The sequence below is a fragment of the Mesitornis unicolor genome, unplaced genomic scaffold, assembly GCF_000695765.1.
Source record: "Mesitornis unicolor isolate BGI_N332 unplaced genomic scaffold, ASM69576v1 scaffold4546, whole genome shotgun sequence".
Taxonomy (NCBI): Eukaryota; Metazoa; Chordata; class Aves; order Mesitornithiformes; family Mesitornithidae; genus Mesitornis; species Mesitornis unicolor.
The window spans coordinates 27842-48550 of record NW_010191543.1 but is presented as its reverse complement, the minus strand read 5'-3'; the positions used below and the strand labels follow the sequence as shown (position 1 = coordinate 48550).

At 41.6% G+C, this 20709-nt stretch overlaps 1 protein-coding gene across 1 annotated transcript in view; it reads left to right on the top strand.

Annotated features, from left to right (window-relative positions):
- SLC38A6 (solute carrier family 38, member 6) overlaps positions 1–20709 on the top strand; it is a gene marked incomplete at both ends in the record, with an annotated part of 36470 nt that overhangs the window by 13076 nt on the left and 2685 nt on the right. Inside the window, 7 exons of the mRNA XM_010186758.1 lie at positions 6320–6398; positions 11555–11637; positions 12108–12166; positions 15747–15812; positions 15993–16046; positions 17518–17597; positions 18183–18283. Coding sequence (XP_010185060.1) covers positions 6320–6398; positions 11555–11637; positions 12108–12166; positions 15747–15812; positions 15993–16046; positions 17518–17597; positions 18183–18283 — 522 coding nt within the window. The remainder of the gene's footprint in view (positions 1–6319; positions 6399–11554; positions 11638–12107; positions 12167–15746; positions 15813–15992; positions 16047–17517; positions 17598–18182; positions 18284–20709) is intronic.

Sequence of the window (20709 nt, the reverse complement as noted above, 5' to 3'; positions counted from 1 at the left end):
ATTCGTTCTGATGGGAGATTTAGGTCTGCTGTGAATGTGCTGCATGGTGAATATGTATTTACCTTTGCACAGTTCATGTTTTTCAAGCTTCCCAAAGCAAATCAAGAGGCGTAACCACTGGAAAGAAGCGTGTATTGAAATAACGGTGAGAGTGCGGGGCGGGGGAGTGAGGCTGGACCAGGATGGCCGTGGTCCTGCATCTCTACCTGCCGGTCTCACCTGCCTTCCCGGAGGGTTTTGGGTTGTTTTTCCCCCTAGAGTTTATCCATTCTGAAACTTAGTTTTTAAAGTATTTACAATTTTTTTTTTTCAAATGTAAATGGAGCAAAATATTTTTTGAGGATGGGAAGGTGAGTGGGAGTATCCTCCTTTTTGTAATCAGAGCCCAGTACTCTGCAAACCTTGAAAATAAATAAATGGTGCACATCACGGAAGAATAAAACACAGGTTGGCACATGCTGAGACTTGCATCTTTAATACCTTAGTTAATTACTGAGCTTCCTTTAAGTATGGAAAATCTAATTCTGTTTTCAAACAGACCTGAGCGCTTGTTTTCACAGTGCTGTTTGCTTTCGACCTGAAAGCCTAATTACCCACACTCACTCAAAGGGAGGATTTCCAGGAGCTGCCTTAATGAAGGACAGGTTTGTCAGCTCATGTAAAAATTTAACAGCTGATGACCCACGCTCTTGTGTCTTCTTATTGCGGTGAATGGGTGTTGGAAGGTTTGATAGCGTATAGAATATTAAGCCTGCTTTAAGTAAAAAGTCCCAACTGGCCTCTGTATTTCAGAATGGAATATATGATGAGTTACGGACAAAACATTTCAGTTTTGTTAGCATAGCTGTACAAATGCAATCAAACTAATGAAGCTTTACCAGAATAAATCTGCTGCCCTTATCTTCCCTGTGGAGTAAGAAGGACTTTTTTTAAAAGATTTTTTTTTTTAAGCTTGCTATAGGTGAGTTCCAGAGTAGTTGAGATAAGAGCTAAACTTGAGGAAAGGGAAGCAGGGGTGTGGAAGTCCATCAGAATGAGTGTCCATAACATGAAGACTGGCAAAGAAGTTGACAGCCTGTTTCTGTTCTCAGACCTTCTCCATATGAACAAGCATTGTGTCTCCTTTCACACACTCCACTTGATGTCTGTATTTACAGAATCACAGAATCCCAGAACGTCAGGGATTGGAAGGGACCTCAAAAGCTCATCCAGTCCAATCCCCCTGCTGGAGCAGGAACACCTCGATGAGGTTACATAGGAACAAATTTAGGAACAAATGATCCCAGGTTTGGTTTTTTTTGAGCTTCCACTAAGAGGGAATATTAAAAACAATACATCCGGTTGTTGGGAGACTTCTTAAAATTGAGTATGTGATGGATTCACTGCAAAAATGAAAACAAAATAGCACGATTTTAAGGCCATGCGATGTGCGGACTGAAATATTTGGTGTTTTTCAGTGGCATCCGTGCATTCCTGATGTTTCCACAACTGGAGTTACTCGTGAGGGGCTCAGTGCAATGCTGAAGTACTTCCTATCTTGCTATTCCGTTCTGAGGCTTTGACAGGAAGAATGAGAGCTTGCCCCAAATCCTCTCTTGTTTCACTTTCTTGAAATCTGCCCCTGCTTTCCTTTTTAACTTTGTCGCAGTGTTTGGGTCAGGGCAGGTTCAATGTTAAACAACCTCCATGGCAGCAAAGGGAGATGCAAGCCCATAGCGGTTGCTATGAAGGATCCCGCTTGGTTGGGCTGCAGCGCGCAGCGACCAGTAGTGTTTATTCTGCTATTTCTGCTTTCAGCCTCTGATCTTTTCAGTATTTTGGGAAAAATGAGGAACTGAACTCCTTAGAGGATGAGAGTTACAAGCATTTTCATTTGTTTTTGTTCTCTACAAGCTTTTGTGAGGAGTCTCTCTCTTACCTGGTATTCCCCCAGTTGAGAATCAAGGTTGCTCTGTCTGTTTGTCCTGACTCCCAAATCCGCACCCTTCTTTCTTTAAGCAGGAGCTGAAGAGCCAGGGTGGCTGTGTTCATTCAGTCTGTTTTTCCCCAGCCCCTGTCTCCTCCGGTGTGAAGTTTGGAGGGCAGCTTGGTTCCATTTTTGCACAGTGTTTAATGACATCGACATCTTTATAGCGCTTTAATATGAGCAGCAACAGGAGTAGATGAGGAGAAACTAACCTGAAGAGTTAGATTCGGTGCCTTCAGTTAGGTGATTTAAAGGGATTTATCACCAGCCGTTTTCTAAGGAAAGAAGAAATTACTCGTTTACACGTGAGTTTAATGTGGACATCGTCTTGCATCATTGCTGTGGACTGCAGCGACTGCTCTTTTCTGGATAGGGTAAGGAGAAGTTACACTTCCATTTTCTGGTAATCAAAAAGCCACTCACATCTGATTTTAACACTGGGCTGTCTCAGAAGAGGTATTTTGAGGCCTATTTTCAAAATAGTCCCTAATAGGCTTCCCTTTTCTTCAGCAGCTCGTTTTTTTCAGGCAGGGGCACATATGCTCAGTGTTAAGCAGTATTGTAGCACAGTGAGGAGCTTCTCAGTGCTGTATTTATAGAGAATGAAATCTGGTGATGGCACTACAGGTTATAATAATGAAAGTGTGAAGCAAATACCCTATGTTATGTTTTACAAATATCTTTTTTTCTGTCAAAGAGCTAATGCCAGGTTTTTAGAACAAGGAAAAGTGATATGTATTTGTGAATGTAATTTCTTGCTGCTTTCAAGTCAGTGGTAAGCCTACGGACTAATAAAGTCACAGAATCACAGAATCCCAGAACGTCAGGGATTGGAAGGGACCTCCAAAGCTCATCCAGTCCAATCCCCCTGCCGGAGCAGGAACACCCAGATGAGGTTACAGATATAGTCATACTATAATTCTGAATACTGTTTTATGGCATTACTGTGAGAAGTTCAGACTTGCTTAGTTTTACATCAAGTAGCTCTTGGTGCACAGTGAAAATTATTTCAGTATAATATATGCAAATTTATGACCTAAAAATTAGGAAGCGACTGTGTGGAGGTTGCTCACATAGTTACAGGTCAGCACTTGTTGCCTCTGCGTACTGCTGCAGCCTCAGACCGTGTCACTGTGCAGCGTCCCTCCTGCGGGCAGCCCGTCTCGCTCAGCACTGAGGATGGGTCTCGTGTTGCAGAGGGAAGGTGGCACCAGGACAACATGACGTTATTTTTTAATTTAGGGAGTGAGAATGGGTGCCAAGAGCAGCAAGTTCTGCTCTCTCGCACTGTGTGGATGCGAGTGGGGTGAACCCTGATGGGAATGTTGCTTCTGACATTTGCTAATATTTTTGAATGCTTGACTTACACCACCTAAAACTACCTCAAGGGAGGTTGTAGAGAGGTGGGTGCTGGTCTCTTCTCCCAGGTGATGGGGATAGAACAAGGGGAAACGGCACCAAGCTGTGCCAAGGGAGGTTCAGGTCAGAGATAAGGAGGAAGTTCTTTACTGAGAGGGTCGTCAGAAGCTGGCACAGGCTGCCCAGGGAGGTGGTGGAGTCACCATCCCTGGATGTGTTTAAGGAGCGGGTAGATGAGGTACTTAGGGATATGGTTTAGGGGGTAGACAGGAACGGTTGGACGTGATGATCTCAGAGGGCTTTTCCAACCAAGCGATTCTGTGATTCTGTGACTTCTAAAGATAAATGTATGTGTATTGTCATTTTTGTATGTGATAAAAGATGCCGTAGAAATTAGTTAGGAATTCTTTTTGAAATGACGGAGGAAGTCAGTGTTTCAGAGTGGAACAAATCAAAGCACAAGATATGCTTTTTGTTGTGTTCTCTTGTGTCGTGGCTCAGCCTTGTGCCCGTGTAATCTCTTCCTTCCGTTACACATTGAGACTGCCCGGGATAGCTGACATTTAATTTTTTGCAATATAACCTGACACGGCTTTGGTCGTGGTGGGCGTCAGGGAAGTTGTGTCAAATTCCTTCTCTGGAGCGAAGGACACATGGTTGTTTTTGTCTGTCGTGCTGGATGCACTCTATTCCTACTTGAGAGAAACGTTTTCACGTTGCTATAGGCTTTTTGAAGCAGCTTCGCTGTTTTGGTTTCAGCTGTAGTTGCTGTGGTTTCAGTGTTTGTTGCTCACGTTGCAGCGTGTTTCAGAGGTGCACGGTGGTCAGTGTCTTTTCTTTCATGCCGAGTGAAGCTACGTGGAGCTGCTGCTCCTGAGAAGAATTACAGCTGTGTTTGTAAGTGAAGAAAAGGCAGGATTTGACCTTCTAAATCATATTTATTGTGGGCGTCCTGCTCAGGTTTATGTACAAGATTCATGTCTTATCTAAGCATCAGGATAGGAAGAAAATTATTTATTATTTATTCATCTTGTGGAACAAACAAGAGAATATAAACTGGGAAGAAAAAAAAAATCCTCCAATGTGAGATTGTTTCCCATACGCTCAGAGAAAGGAAGCAAGATGCACACAAATGTTTAGCATCTGCAAGTTTCTTGGAGCGTGATTGGTTCCCTGCTTAGGAGAGGAATTCAGTGAAATAGGACTCCTCTTTTCAAAACAAAGAGTAAGTGCCCAGCAAAGGAGAAGTGATCAAATGATCAGCCAGAGGCTAATGGGAATGCACGGGAAGAGTGACAGACTGCATATTAGGAGGAAACCTGAGCTGGGAATTAATTTGAAGCTTTCTGCAGCTAAGGCTGCAAAGGAACTATTTTTGAAACCTTTCTCAAGGACATGAACACATGAAGTTTTGTGACTTGCTTGTGTAAAAAGTATTGTTTAGTACAGGAAAGAAGGCAAATGGCTAAGCAGTTATAATTTAGAGGAATTTGCCCTCCCACCTCACTTTTTAAAAATCTGTCTTTGCTTAGGGTGAAACACACGTCTGCCTGTAGCTTTGCATGAGAAATTGTGTGAATGTTCTTACAAATGCTTGTGATTTAGAAATACGGTGCTGGAGGGTTCTCTGTGGTTGAATCCATGGTATTGTATGTGAACAGGAGAATCAAATCAGGACAGCAGGTAAATATCTCAGCAGCCACAATCGAGAGCTACGTGTCAACAGGGAAATACACTCGAGTATCGGAAAACCCAGAGCTTCTAATTATGAAGGAGTGAATATTTCCTTTGTTAGTGGGCTACCAAATGGTTTTAATTTAACCTCGCGGTAGGTAGAGGTCACTTTGTATTAATAAAATTCATTTTCTTTATAGAGAGCCATTACCTTTCTTCAAAATCTAACGTTACCTGCTGTAGTACAGCACTGTCTGAGTCCACACATTTTTTTTAAGGTTCAAAACATTCCTTTAAATAAAGCAAAACAAAAACTTACTCAAAAATCAGCTTATGGAAGTTTGCTGTTTTACCTTCTTAACATTTATGTTTTAATTTTAAAGCATTAATAAATACACCACTGTGAAAGCCTAAAGGATTACTAAATACAGACCGGTAAAATACGAATACAACAGATGAATTTTTCTCGCCTTTAAATATAACTAAACCTTTGTCCACACATTACTCAAATTACTTGCTGCTGCGGGATGGAAATTAGTTTCATGTAAGCTTTGGTACTCGTTGAAATTATTTGTAAAGCTTGATTTTTCTGAGCCATTCTCTGTGGGGTTTTTTTCATTCATGTAAATAATTGCTGCTTATGTTAAAAAAGTGACCCAAGCAGTATGTGAAGGGATCGGGTTGGTGCGTGTTGTGGTTTAAAAACCCTCTCATTTATTTATGCCTTTGATCACTTTATATAGCGAAGGGGAAAGGTGATACGGTGAAGCAGGTTTTGGACTGTATATAAAGAACCTTTCAAGTCCTATTCTTGTCTTTATGTTTCTGTCATAGAATTATTTAGTCCGACAGCAATTGAGCAACAATAAAAACTGAGTCTTTAAAAGCAAACCTGGTGATAGAAACACATCTTGTTATTGACTCTTGTTAACAATGTCTTACAAAGAGCAGAGGAAGGAGAAGTACTGCAGCCATGTCGTCTGTCTCTGGCCTGTAGGTCCCTATTCTCAGGTATAAGGTGGTTTATGTTTGTATTTTATATTGTGTTGCCACTTAGTCTTTTGGGTTATGTTTTCCTTGTTTCACGAGTCACATCGTAACAGCCTCTTTGGAGGCATGAGCTGACACCAGTACAACGCTCAGGGATTTGCAGCTGTTTTTAAAGGAAATCTGTGAGAAAATGAATTGTGATTCTGATGCCATGGTGTCTGTTATCCAGCTGAGATGTTCCAGCTGTGCCCGCGCCGGTTAAACCCTGCTAGTTGTTACAGAGGTACTGGTGGTATTCCTGTACTAAATCCGTTCTGCTTCTGTTTGCAGCTATGTCATCTTACCTTGTAATTGTTAAATCCGAGCTTCCTGGTGCTGTTGCGGGGTTCTTAAGTGGAGACGAGAGCGGGTAAGGAAAAATGCTTTGTGCGTTCTGTGTTTGTCCTGAAGAAGAAAGTGGTTCAGGACTGCTGAAGGAAATGGGTACTGACACTTCCATCTGATCTCACATGCTAAAAAAATCAGTTATTTACCGGATTTCTTGGAATATGAAATGGATTTGGCACACGCAAGCGGCCTGCAGCATACACACACACAGCGTGATTCCTTCCTCATTGCAGTTTCCTATCAGATGACCTTAAAGTCAGTGGTGAAGCTCCATCTACAGAAATCTCCCTTCTGTAAAAATGTAAAAGGGAAAGCAGAAGGGGACAGGAGGGAGAGGAGGAGAAACGTTTGAACTGCTGTCATGTTATCACTTCACATATTTCCAAACCGCAGTACAAAAACTGGCAGACATTTACATTTAAATAGTTTGCTGTCTTGCTCCAGTAATTGGACTTGTCTTGGGAGAAATGCCAGGTTTCCAGACTTGGTTTATGATTCCTTAACTTGGCTCCCAGTACAGAAATCATCCTTCACAACTGAGCTATAAAGCTGTATGTAGGGAGTGTGTCCCTCTGATTCCTGTGTGAGCTGTCGCACGGAATCTCTGTGCTGAGACAAACACTGCGGCCTCAGCACGGCAATACCTTGTTTGGTTGTTCCGGTGCTGCTGTCATTCATAGCCGTGTGTCTCAGGTTGTGGTACTGCTGCTTTTCCAAAATGCTCGTTTTAAAATGCTGTTCTCAGGTACTTTGAGCTCAGAACTTTCTCCGGATTGAAATGTGGTGACATTGTCTCAGTGCTGTGTGATTCTTGTGTTATTCCTGGATGCTGCAGGTCAATTTTAAGTTTGAAATTATTTTTTTTTAAAGGAACTTTCATTTTACACTTTGTTATTTATAACTTTTCTATTTTATAAGGAACGTTTTGAGAAATGAAGTGTGCTGGTAAACCTGCTTCCTGTCTTTCTGCCTTGCAATAATGTTTTTAGTAAGATTATGATTTGATTTTTAATTTTTTTACTGTTATGGTTTATATGTGTATGTCATTTTTAGTCTGCTAAAGTCTCTCTTCCAGCTGTGGTAGTCATCAGGTTTTCATTTGGGTTCTGACATGTTCTCCTTCATTAAAGATCACCCTTTTAATTCCACTCTTCATCCTTAGTGGTGCTGAGCCTGCTGCTGGATCTGCTGCTCTTGCGTTCCAGTCTGTCCCCACATTCAGCATGTGACATCACTTACTGCTGGGTCTAATTTGTGTCGGCTCTGTTGATGACAAGTGACATTTCCGACAAAGGTGCACTTTGAGACAAACAGAATGAAAACTCGTGACAGGTAGAACCTGCAGGTCTCACAAGCACGCATACTGCTGTAAGGCTTGTTCTGTCTAAAAAGGGCAGTATACACAACATCTCCATCAAGCTGCTAATTTGATAACTCTCCCGGCAGCTTTGTTTGTCAAGGCCCTAGTGCAGGGGCAGCTTACCAGGTTACGGCGGTTGAGCTGGTCGTTACAAATCACCCGAGCCATTGTAATTCTCAGTGCACTGTCACCGCTGCCACCACCCGTGCTTCTTTCTTAGCTGAAATTACAGTTTCCAGTGGGAACGAAGTTCAGTTTTGTGTTCAGAAAGAACTGAAATTGTCCGTAGGAACAACTGACAGTCAGCCTGGGCCTCATCCTGTTTCTGCCTGTTACTGGGAGTTCTTCCACTGATCAATGTTCATTTGACACAATCTGACTCCTTTACCCAAGTGAATGTTTCAGTTGCAGTGGCCAAGCAGTGTTCCAGGTACTCGCACACCGCTGACCTTCTCTGTATGCCCGCGTATTTCATTTATTTTACCGTATTGCCATGGTAGATCATACTCTTTTGTTTCTGTGTATTTCTTCACAGATGTTAAGAGTAGTTTTTTTACTAAGAGAGCTGTTAAAGTGTTGGAAATTGTTCAACAAAAATAAGCAACCAGTTATCAAGACAGGTAGCAGTTTGCTTATGCAGAGTGCATAAATATTGACTAGTTTGATTAAACTTCTTTATCTGGACCACTTGTTTCCAGATGTGGTTGCACAGCTGTTGTGTTTTCTTAAGTCGTTACAGCATCTGATACACTTTCATTTGGGTTTAGAATTCATCTTTAACTGTAGTTGGAATGTATCAAAAGTGTCAGTTAAACTATCTGTGAAAATCTTTTATGTGCAGAAACCCTCCCAAGCCATACGTTTGGGAAAGCCGATTCAAGAATGTGTTTGCATGTTGAATTATTTTTATAGATGAAGGTTGGCAGGTGTGCACGTGTTCGAAAGGCTCGGAGCCGACGTGTAGTACATCTTCGTGTCTTTATTAAAAACCAAAACCATACGATATGAACACTTGCTAATTGCGAGTTGAGATGTTCTGGTCTGTCTGCGCAACAAGAGTTCCACATAGTTTTGGTGACATGAACATCGTTTCAAATGAGGATTGTGTTAAAAAGCTGTAATTTGTGAGCCCTCTGTTAACATTTAATGACCCTGTCAGGAGGATATGATTGATGCAATTAAGTTGTCTTGCTTGTGTGTGATATAATTGGTATGGACTGGGAGTAAGATCCTAATTTAGAACATATGAATCTCTTGTCCTGTTGCATTCAGGAATGAAATTAAAGCGATTTATAAATGTCTGCTTTTAGTTAAAACATGGGGAAGGGAGGAGGAACATCTGGATGCCAAAGCATTTTCAGTAGAGTGAAGGATTTGTATCCCATATTTCATATTTGGAATGCTTCTATCCTGTAGGATTAAATTTGCAGATCAAACTGATTTTAAAGGCAACATAAAAACATTTATTCTGCCTTTGGAAAATAAGTATATGTCTACAACAGTATTTTGAGGAAAAATGGGACCCAGTTTTGATAACCAGTAACTGGTCCACTCTTCAGTTTTTTGAGATCTCTTTAAACAAAAGAATTGGCATTTCAGAATGAAGCACTTTCCCATCACCTCGTTGCATTTTCCTCTCTCTTTTCCTCCCTCCCCCACAGATGCCATGAATGGGGAGGGTTAGAGCCGAGGTCCCCCGTGTACGCACAGTGCGGCGTTCATGCTACTTCTTGATGCTACTTGTCCAGTTCTGGGCCCCTCACGATAAGAAGGATGTTGAGATTCTGGAGCGTGTTCAGAGCAGAGCCACAAGGATGGGGAGGGCTCTGGAGAACAAGCCTGATGAGGAGCGGCTGAGGGAACTGGGCTTGTTTAGCCTGGAGAAGAGAAGGCTGAGGGGAGACCTCATCACCACCTACAACTGCCTCAAGGGAGGTTGTGGAGAGGTGGGTGCTGGGCTCTGCTCCCAGGTGATGGGGGATAGAACAAGGGGAAACGGCACCAAGCTGTGCCAAGGGAGGTTCAGGTCAGAGATAAGGAGGAAGTTCTTTACTGAGAGGGTCGTCAGAAGCTGGCACAGGCTGCCCAGGGAGGTGGTGGAGTCACCATCCCTGGATGTGTTTAAAGAGCGGGTAGATGAGGTACTTAGGGATATGGTTTAGGGGGTAGACAGGAGCGGTTGGACGTGATGATCTCAGAGGGCTTTTCCAACCGAGCCATTCTGTGATTCTGCGTACTGTTGTTGTCCTGTTGCTCCTCATATCAACATCCGCCATACTGGAAAGAAATGAGAAGTTTAAAAATATGTGAATGTGCAGTGATAACCGAGTGAAGAATACTGCAGCAGGGAGCAGATCTTGGCAGAGTGGTTTTGTCACCGCAGCGGTAGCAGACCTAGGCTGCTAATACTTTCTTTGAAGAGTGATGTATTTTGAGTAATTCTTCATTTAGACTTTGTTATTTAAGGGTTACTTTGATTTTGATATGGTGAAGATGTCCTCAACAGTGAAATGTCTCAATTCATTTCTATTACATCTTTGCTCAAACGAGTGACAGCAGTGGCTGTCCACGAAGTATGACAGTAGTTAATATGCGCATATGGTAATTTTTCTTGAACGCTGGTGTTACGCTGCTTTCCTTATGATAACTTGAGGTGCTGCCTGTTTATTAGGTGCTAACCATATCCTGGACTAAATAAACTGGAAGGTCAGAGGCCGGGGTGTTTATAGGTAGTAAAGTCGGAGGCTGATGTGAAGATGTTTATCAGGACAGGATGCAGTCATTGCCGAGTCAGGGGGAGCCACCCTCAAGATGTTTCTGTTTCTTAACAACTTGGGCATCTGTACTTTCCTTGGTTTGGAGATGAGATTTTGATACTTTTACTAGATTGTAAATGCATTTAGACTTCATGTGCCTCTACAGTGCTTTTTTGATATGTGTAGTTTTATGTTTAAACATCATGGCAGATTTCAGCGTCATAATTTCCATCTCTTCTGTCCTTTAATTCCGATGTGGATGTGTGCAAAGAATGAGTGATCACTTTTTGCAGGTAAAGATAAGAAAGTCCTCCTGATTGCTGTTCGTTTTTGTATCACCTCTGGACAGCAGACATAACTTCAGATTAACTGAGAGTTGTTTTACATGTTGTTTTCTTCTGTTGTTTCGACACTGCAATGATAGGCGCAATGAAACTTGTGCTGAGGTTGGTATGTTTAGAAAACATAACTGAATTTCCAAACGAATAGGTTGGGTAGCTTGGCTTTCTCTTTCACACCTCTTGGACGTGGTAAAGAACCAAGGTCACTTAGGAGCAATAAACTGGAAGGGAAGCTCAGCAGTGAGTGGGAGTTAACGTGGCTGTTCCTTCCAGTTGTGTGAATACACAAGTCGGTGTGATCACATTCAAGATACTTGTAGTGTGGTGTATAACTGCTTCTATTGGAAGCCTGTAGGGCGTGAAATAGTCTTGCCCTCTGATCACTGCTTTGAATAAAGGCCGGGATTTGCATATTGTGCTGCTGAGAAGTAACTTCAAAACTGTCAGACCACTGGTGTGTACAGACGCTTGCCCGTGGCGCGTTGCCTGCAGGGCTGGTTCTCGACGGGACAGCGCTCTGTCTGCTCCCTTCTTACCCGGGAGCTCTGGTTTATATCGCAATATAGACTAGGAATACAAATTCATGTGAATAGCGTGTGAAGCTGAAAATAATTTATTTGTCTTGTCCTAGTGGTTATTTTGTCTCAGATCACAATTTTAAAGTAGAACATACTTTTTAGGACTCGAGCTTTGTATCAGTTGTAAACAGATTTTCCAACAGGTCTTGGTACCTTGATGGGAGGCTGCTGCTGCTGATTGCTTCAGTCGGCGTTGTTTTTCCTCTTGCGCTTCTTCCTAAAATCGGTGAGTAATTAAAGGAGAGAAGCGAATATAGTTCTACTTTAGTAGCAATTACAATTGAAGACTTTAAAACCTTAATGAGTTATTTATTTATTTAAACTGGCAGGGGGCTGGTGGTGGTGGGGATTACTGAAGTTGTTAGAGTGTGTTCTGCCTCCCAGCCCTGGCTAGTTAACCTATTACTTGGGTTGCAGTAGTATTTTGTCTGCAATATTAAAATAAAGTCTTTACAGCAGAACATTAAAGAGCTGCATTTACTTACAGCATGCCATTAGTGGTAAGCCAGTTCTAATTCTGCCCTACAAAACTACATAAATGATCTGTGACAGGCAGCTGGAATGTTGTTATTCAGAGTCCTAAGCCCCAGATACGGAGCACTGTAATAGGAAACATGCCTAAAATGTAAAGCTTTAGCTGGACATTAGGATCACTTTCCTTATAAATTCTCTTTTATTTTTACTGTTATTTTACAGGCTTTCTTGGCTACATAAGTAGTTTATCATTTTTCTTTATGGTGTACTTTGCTCTTGTGGTAAGTTAAAAATCTGTGCACAGCTTCTTTTTTTTTTTCTTATTGTTTGAATGTTTTCGTAAGCCTGTTTTGAAATGAATTGTCTTCCACTACCCCCTTAACTTTTAATGTGAAATTTCAAGTTTTCCTTAAGTTCAGGATCTGCTTGCTTGGACAGATTACATTTGTTTTGCAGGGGCATGGAAACGTAGATGAACTTTCAAGCACATGAAAAACTTTAGAAGAGTTCTATTTTGCACTGGTAAATGTAACGATATTTTTGTTTTGCTGACGGTGCAGTGGAGGGAGCTGGCACGAATACTCTTGTTTCCCCACCAGCAATGGAATGGAATTCTGTTTTCTTAGCTTCTATTACTTACTGCAGCTAGTGCTGAGGCAAATTTAATATACTCCAAATGAATTAAATTTGCATGTATAATGGAGTGACAGAGTTCAAAAAAAAGCAAAGCAAACTAGAGCTTCATTAAGGCAGTTTACAAGATCCATTAATACGTCAAGGACCTTATTCTTCTTTCCCACCGAAAGGAAAAGTTCTTTTCCCTGAGCCATATGGGGGTTTTTGACACTGGTGTTCACCCTCCCAAGGCCCCTGTGAGGTCGATGTTTCCAGATAGCAAAAGTGAGACCTGCTAAGCAGATCTAAGAGGGAAAATGCGCCTTTAAGTTGCACTGTTTTTCTTTTCACATGGAAAAAGGTATGTTAGTGCACGTGTGCAAGATGTAGTACAACCAAGCAACTCATACCCTGTCATCTAGGTACAGAAACAGGAATCTTATCTGGGAGCCTGGAAAAGTGTCCCCCCTCTCCCCTGTCATTCTGGCTTGCGTTGGCTTGCATTTAATACCTGTTTTACAAAGGGATAAACAGAGTTGAAGGCAAGTTGAACTAACATGCCATCCCGGAGACCAAGGCAATCCATTAGGAACTAAACCATGTGATAAAACCAAACTTCAAAGCTGTCAAAACATCTCCCTGTGGTATCCTGAGGGAATTGCAGTGTTTGTAGGACCTTGGGAAGTATTCTTCCACAGCTGAACACTGAGGAGCAGCCACAGCCTCTCCAGAGCTAATGGAAATTCATTTGTGTTATTTATAAATTACCTTAACTTTTGACCTCTCTCCTAAAATTTATCTTAAGGAAAAAAAAAAGGAAAAAGCAGTAACTATAATGCTGAAACCAGTTTCAAGAGTTTTAAAACAAGTTCAGCTCCTGGGAATGTGCATGCGTCTCTGAAGAAAGCTGTCGTAATGGGTTGATGCATTTGAAAACAATTTTGGGCTCAGAAAAGGCAAGTGTAGTGAGCAAGGCTTGCGTGCAGATATGTCAAGCTGGGATGATTTAAGCTAGGGTTCAGTTTTGATTATCACAAAAGTCGGTAGAAAGTACTGATGAGGGAGTATACAGACTACTGGATTTCTTATGAAACAGGTAAATTTGCACGCTTACTCTTTGTTGTTAAGTGACAAAGAAGTAGCCACAGTAAATCTGATTGAGATCAAACATTTTGAAAGCCATTATGGATATTTAAAGAAAACTAATACTCTTCACAGAATATTTTCTCTGACTTCTTTAGGCACTGAAACTGAAAGGCATTAACTGCCATTTACTTTTCATACCTAAAGCTTTGAAGTGCGTGAGATGTTGAAATGGTGTTTTAGTTTGCACGATGTTAATTTCTGTACGGCAGATATGTTTCATTTGTTCCAGAAGAAGGCTGTGCTAGTCATCTGGAAGTAATACGGTTCCGTTTTGCATATACCATAATTCTGCGGATTTTCAAGTGCATACCATCTGTTCAGCTTTTTGCCAGCCAGCCCCAGTTTTGATAGAGCCTGCAGCAAAGATTGGTCCAGCAGGCAGCGATGTCCTGGGCGGTGTGGTCTGAGCGTGCTGAGCAAAAGGTGCAGAGGCTGCTCTTTGTGCTCTGCTGTGGGCTGTGGCAGCTCCCGTATCTCCTCTGGGCCCCAGCATCTTCTCCTTTAACAATACTATACTGCTCATAGTCCTCATGTGGAAGAACACTGAGGTGAGGTGGTCTGGGAGAAGAACACAGATGTAACTGATAATTCAAAGCCAGATGCTGTGTGCTGCTGAGCAGGTCCTTGTTTCTAGTTGTTGAATACTTTCCTGACTGCAATCCTAAGTAAAATTCCTTTTAATTAAATGTGATTGTTAAACTTTTTTTTTCACTGCCTCCTCCCTTGCTATATCGAATGTTGGTGAAGGGTAAGGACAGATTTTTCCTTTCTTTTTGTGGAGACAGCCCTCTTGGTAGCTTGTCCAACAAAGGTGTTAGTGATTCCCGATGATGTCTTTCTGAATCTCTTGTTTCTGTTCCCAGAACAAAATGTGATGCAGATTGGGACCCTGCCATATGTAATGAAAGATGTTATGCACAGCGAGCCCCTCGTTGAGTGCTGTCAGTACTGCTGGAGTAAAGGGATTCCTGTTTTCCCTCTGCACGATACAAAAAAGCAACATCCCTGAGAAAATTAGAATATTTTTGAGCCTCTAACTTTATTTTTTAGCAACTGATAAATTGATTTTCATTGATAATCCTCTTTCACAGAGTTTGCAGCCTGCTGTTGAGCAAGCTGCTGCCTAGTCCCATACCTCGAATCGTCATGAGTTGTTCTTGGTCGTGCAATTTAAGCCGTGTGTTGTTGCCGCGGTGGACTCAGCGCGCTGGGTACTCGCGGTTTGTCCAGAGGTAGCATTTGTTTGCTTCTCCTGGCAGCGGTGACAAGAAGGAGCATCCAGTCCTTGTCCTCTGGGAAACACCACTTGGCTGCAAGCAAAAAGTCATCCCTTGAGCAGGAGAAGCGCACTCTGGCATGTTTCTCTTCTCATGACTCTGAATCTTTAATTAAGTTTTAAGTTATTTGCTTTAGGCTTCAAAAGAATTACAACCTCTAAAGCCAGGCAACTACAATAGGAAATTAATTAGGGATAGGAGCAATGCAACTATCAATTTAAACTAGGCTCCTGAAAAAGGAGGTAAAATTTCTTACTTTAATTTCCTTTTGATTTTCAGCCCTGTTACTTGGGAGTCCCTAAACCAGCAGGGTGTAGCTAAAGCCCCAATGACATTCTGGGACAATAATTGCATTTATTGGCTTTCCTTTGCTTTCTAGTCCAAACCATATGTTTCTGCCTTTTAAGATTAGCCCTAGGCTCTGCTCTATCTCTGCTAAGGGCTTGCCTGTTGCGGGGGAGCCTGGGCTAACACAGCAGCTATTCTGCACGGGAGGCAGTTAGCGTGGAGCACAGAGAGGGCGGCTGCGGAGCGCTGGTTGTATTTCAGTGTGTGTCAGAGCTCATTTCAGTGCACCACCTCCACATAGGCACGCCATAAGGCTGCCAGCTGTGCGTCGTAAGCATCTGAATGGATGGCATTGACAAGTTTTTCTGTCAAGTCTCCTTTTGTGGCTTAACTGTCTACCAGCCAAGCCTGTTAATTTGCCATGAGTGTAGCTCCCTGCTTTGTACACCAACAGTCTGATACTTTAGCTATGTGCATCTGAATTTAAACTGATTTTTAGGGCATCATTCATACATTAAATATGCTGTCTTTGCAGGTTATGATAAAAAAATGGTCGATCCCTTGTCCTCTACCTCTAAATAGTGCCATAGAGACTTTACAGGTAAAATACATGGTGTTTTGAAGTTCTTCTAATTTTATTACTATCTGTAGTGTTTTTTTTACATTAACGCTTTCAGAATTACTTGTAATTTCTTAATCATCACCGAAACGAAAAGGTTTCGTGTCTGTGGTTTGGACTTATTCCTTCATTATGCCCTTTTTTTGCACGTATGTCTTACAGGTTTCAAATTCTACTGGAGACTGTAAAGCAAAGCTCTTTCATCTTTCAAAAGAGGTAATCTCTGTTAACAGTACGCAAACTTAAAGGGGAAGGGTGGTTTTTAAAGAATCGGGTTTTAAACTCTATCCAGGATAAGCTATTCTTCTGTAAAAGTAGTTATAGGCCGCTGAAATATTTCCTATACCTGCTGCCAAGTGTTATCCAGTCTCTTGCTTGCTTTTTCACATATGAAGTCTGGCTGTCCGAGTTACATTTTGCACATATGACCAAAGCACGGAGTATAACAGAGGCAGCGGTGGTCAGCCTCACGATGCGGTTGGATCAGGCCAGCTCGCTGTGCCCTCAGGTGGCAGTCAGTGCTGCTTGGCTGTATGCACCCTTTTTTTTTCTTACCTGAAGCGAATTCTTGAGGCCTAACGCAATCTTGTGCATTTCACTGGATGCCAGGTCTTGTATCTGTTAATTAATGTGGCATTGAAATCATGTCACCACCCAGCCAGGCTTGCAGGACAGGAAGCACCAGGTAGGACTCCAGTCTCTGCGGTGTGAAAAGGAAGCGAGAAAGGTAATCATAAATCTGGGATAGGCCTGTGGCATAGTGGAATTTGAGAGGGACATGGTTGCATTTGCCTGAAAGAACAAAATCCACCCCCACATTCTCAAGAAAAAGAGGAGAGAGATTAAAAAAAAAAAGCTTGGGCAATGCAAACATGAGACAAATGTTATCTGTAGATCAAAGAAGAAATTTTGCTTTCACCAGAAACATCTACCGTGAGATTCTGACCTTTTGTCTGGCCTTTTGTGCTTTGAGGAATCTTGGGACTCATCTCTACTTCTTTTTCCATTTTAATTTTATCAGTAGAAAGTGGCACATTTTTACAAGTAGGGGCCTGATTATGTCAGCACAGAAGTTATTCCTCTTGGCAACCGAAGTAAGCTGTACTAGATGATTCATCGCTTCTGTTACAAGTTGTTGGAATAATATGCCACTAATTGTGTGGTTGCAACTTTAATTATGTAACTATCTTAAAACTTCAGATGCCAAAGCGTGTTCTGTTTTCTGGGTGCTGTATCCAAATTTTTGTGAAGCAGTAATGAGACAACGGTGAAGTCAGGATGAAGGATTGGGTAATTTGACAGGTAGCTATGGATATCAGAATTTAGAAAACTTCTTAGAATCCTGAATTATACACTGACTGGGGCAGATCCCCTTTTTATGCTGGTATTTGGCCTCCATATAGCTAAAAAAGAAGCTTTCAGTTGTTGGCATATAGACAGCAAGCCCTCTCCTGATCATGGAATAGAAGCTATGACCACCGCTTGAAGAGATACTCGTTGGAAAAGTCCGTTTTTGTGTGGAGTGACTCAGAGATGCCACTCTGCCTTGTGGAGATTCATCTCAAAGCCTTAATGTGGAAAGATTTCCCCTGACTTCCAGTGCTTGGACTGAATTCTGAATTCACCCAGATATTTTTCCAACCATCTAACACCAAACAACCTGCAATATGTTTTTCTTCTGTTTTAGAGTGCTTACGCAATACCAACTATGGCCTTCTCTTTTCTCTGCCATACCTCGGTCTTACCCATCTATTGTGAGCTCCGAAGGTAATGTATGAAAACACATGCAGTATTAAAATATAAAGATATTTCTGTAACATTTTCCCTTAATTAGTCTTGAACATTTTTTATTTTCAAGTCAGTGCCATCATACGACGCAGACTAAGTAGCTTTCATGTTTTTGGGAAATGTACAGTTTTAGTCTGTGCTGGCTTTTCCTCTCTTACAGGAGAGAAAAGTAGCAAATATGGTTCCATCATCAGTGTCAGTACATTGTCCTGGCCTGGGCAATCTGGAGAAAAAAAGGTCATTTGCTGAGGTACTTACTGGATAATTTGTACTGCTGGGACTGAATCTGCATTTGGCCTCATCTGATTCAGTGGGTTTTTTTACCCAGATTCTGTTCCTGGCTCTGAATATACATCATCCTGCATAGATCTGAAAATAGACTGATATGTCTGAGTTCCCTACGGGATGAGGACAGCGTTAGCTGTCTGCATGAAAAGTGCCTTTTAATTGCCAGCTTAAAAATACTTTTAAAAACCGAGTGTTACTCACAAGGTTGTGTTGTGTTGAATAGCCCGCAGTACAGATTAAGCAACACTAATTTTCTGAGGTTTTTTTGCAATTTAGTCCATCCAGACGTAGAATGCAGAATGTGACTGTCACGGGAATTGGTCTGAGTTTCCTGATTTACTTCCTGTCTGCTCTGTTTGGGTACCTGACGTTTTATGGTAAGTATATTCTTCAGGTATTCTTTAGAGTGAAGGCTAATAGTGAATGATAAATTCATTCTGTCTGGAGTACTGGAGGCTTGCTTGTGCACCGATACACTTGAATCCTCAGAAGTCTTGTTCCCTTGAAGACGTCAGAATATGCCTAATACTGCAAAGTATTACAGTGGTGTTGACTCCTCAACATGTGATGTAGCTGAACTTTGCAGGGTTTATGCCCTAAAATGCTATACAGACAAGATATTGGTCCCTAAACGGCAGCTGATCCTCTGTTAAAGCTCTTTGTTTTGTTCTTGTATTTTTACAAATTAAGTGCAACTAACACTAGCTATTTCACTAGAAATCTGCTGAAAGTGGGGAACAAAATCCTCATGAATCACGCAATTAAGAAAGCTTTATTTTAAAGGATTGTACAAAGTGACTTCTTCATTCTGTCTTTGCTTATGTGTAATGTAAAGACAAACTGGAGGACTCTGGAAAAGAACTGAAAGGGAACATAAGAAAATTATAAGATCTGAATCAGAGAAAGTGCCTGCTTAGTTTTTGTGTCTTGACTTGAGTGGAGGGCAGTGACAAAAGGCTGGAGAAGGAATTAAAAATTTTAAAAGAATAAGCTTCGGTTAGAGCTTCCTAGCACACGTTTCTGGTCTTCAGTAATTTCTCTTGCATGGAGTCCCTCAGCCAGAGGTGGTATCATTTTGGTACCTGAACTGAACCAAGAAACACATATTTCATAAAGATGTTCTTGACATAGTGCTTGATGAAGTAAATATCCTTTTTATTTGCCAAACAGAAAAGTAGGATGTGCCATCTCTGATTTTCATCTGCTGCAGGGTTCATGTGGGAATATGCTTCAGTATTGATTCAGTATTGATTCAAACTGCGTTTGAAGTTTTGAATACTTCTGTGTACAGGTTTTCTAGTTGAATTTAAAAATAGATGACGTTGGTATTCTTGCGTTTCCCAAATACACAGAAAGATTTCAGAACCCTACTACATAGAGACTTTTTTTTTTACAAGTCCATCATAGCCTTTGCAGCAGTAGGGGAGTGTCTGTTTCGTACAGCAGTTTTTGTGTCCTGCCATGTAACGTCCCAGTGTGATACCTCTTCTAAGAAATGTCATTTGGCTCTGTGCATCTGGCTGTAAATTTGGGTTACGGTGTGTTTTGCTCGTGCGGCACACGTTGTCAAACTGAATCACCTCTGCCTGGTGATCTGGCTTCTGGCTTAGTTTCATGCAAGTGCCATCGCAGAACTGCGTCAGAGTCGCCTCTGAGGATTCTTCTGATGTCTTCTGAAAACTCACCATTTATGAGGTGATTCCATGCTAACCTGGCTTGGTTGGAATGAATAAAAATTCTTACAAGGGACAGTAAGGCAGCAAGACAAAAGTGTTCTGATTAGGGTTTCCTTTCCTTTCAGAGTGTTTTTTATATATTTCTTGATTGTGGCGTTGAGATAGTGTCTGACAGAGCACCAAGAATATTGGCTTTCACAACTAATAATTCCAGGTTTCTGGGGAATTTTGAACGTTTTTTCCCCAAGTATAAGTGTAAGTCTGACCATAACTGTCTGAAAATGTTCCCTTGACACTCAAAATCCTTTGAAAAATTATATGGGGATTCATGAAACCCTTAATAGCATACAGGCCACTGTTACCATTTCCTAACTGTCTCCATGTGGTTTATAGGAAAATATCATTTTGAGTGCCACTCTGAGAGTCTGAGAGATCCAGCAGGCAGTGTGGGATAACCATCTGTCTCCAGATGAGATCTCAACAAGAAGTGGAAAAAAAAAACAACCCAAAAAACAGTAGTGGTCTCGGAAGCCATCGTAGTTCCTGTTACCTTCACTGTCATCATGCCTTTGGCACAAGACCATGGTCCTGTAGTCTGATTCATTGGGAACATCTCTGGTTCTCTACAAGCCTGATTTCTTTTAGTAACTCTGAGACTCAGGAGCCTGGAATGCCACAACCAGCAGTGTGAGAGGTTGGGGTTTTTGCGGCTTGCAAGCTGCTGCTGCTTTTTTCACTTTTTGGTTGTCTTGTTTAATTAACTTATTTTTTTAAATAGAGAGAACCTGTTCCCTGTTCCTAAAACACCAGTCTGAGAAACTGTACACCATTTTATTTTAAATGGAAAACAAAACAAGAGTTCTCTCTTTGAAAGGAGACCTGCTGCTTCCCTCTGTGGTTCAGATGGTTTGTTCTGATCTCTATGAATTTGATACATACAGCAGCTGGACTTGGGTGGAAATTTTGGTCCATTCTGAAGTCCAGAAAAGCTCATCATCTTTCTTTTTAATGCTTTCTAATATTTGTATCTTCTCTTTAGGTAGCTTTGGCTTCAGCAGAGGCCCTACAGGGGCTTGCCTCAGGGTGTTTTTCAGTTTTTCTTGAGGTTGTGTATCTGTTAGCACTAC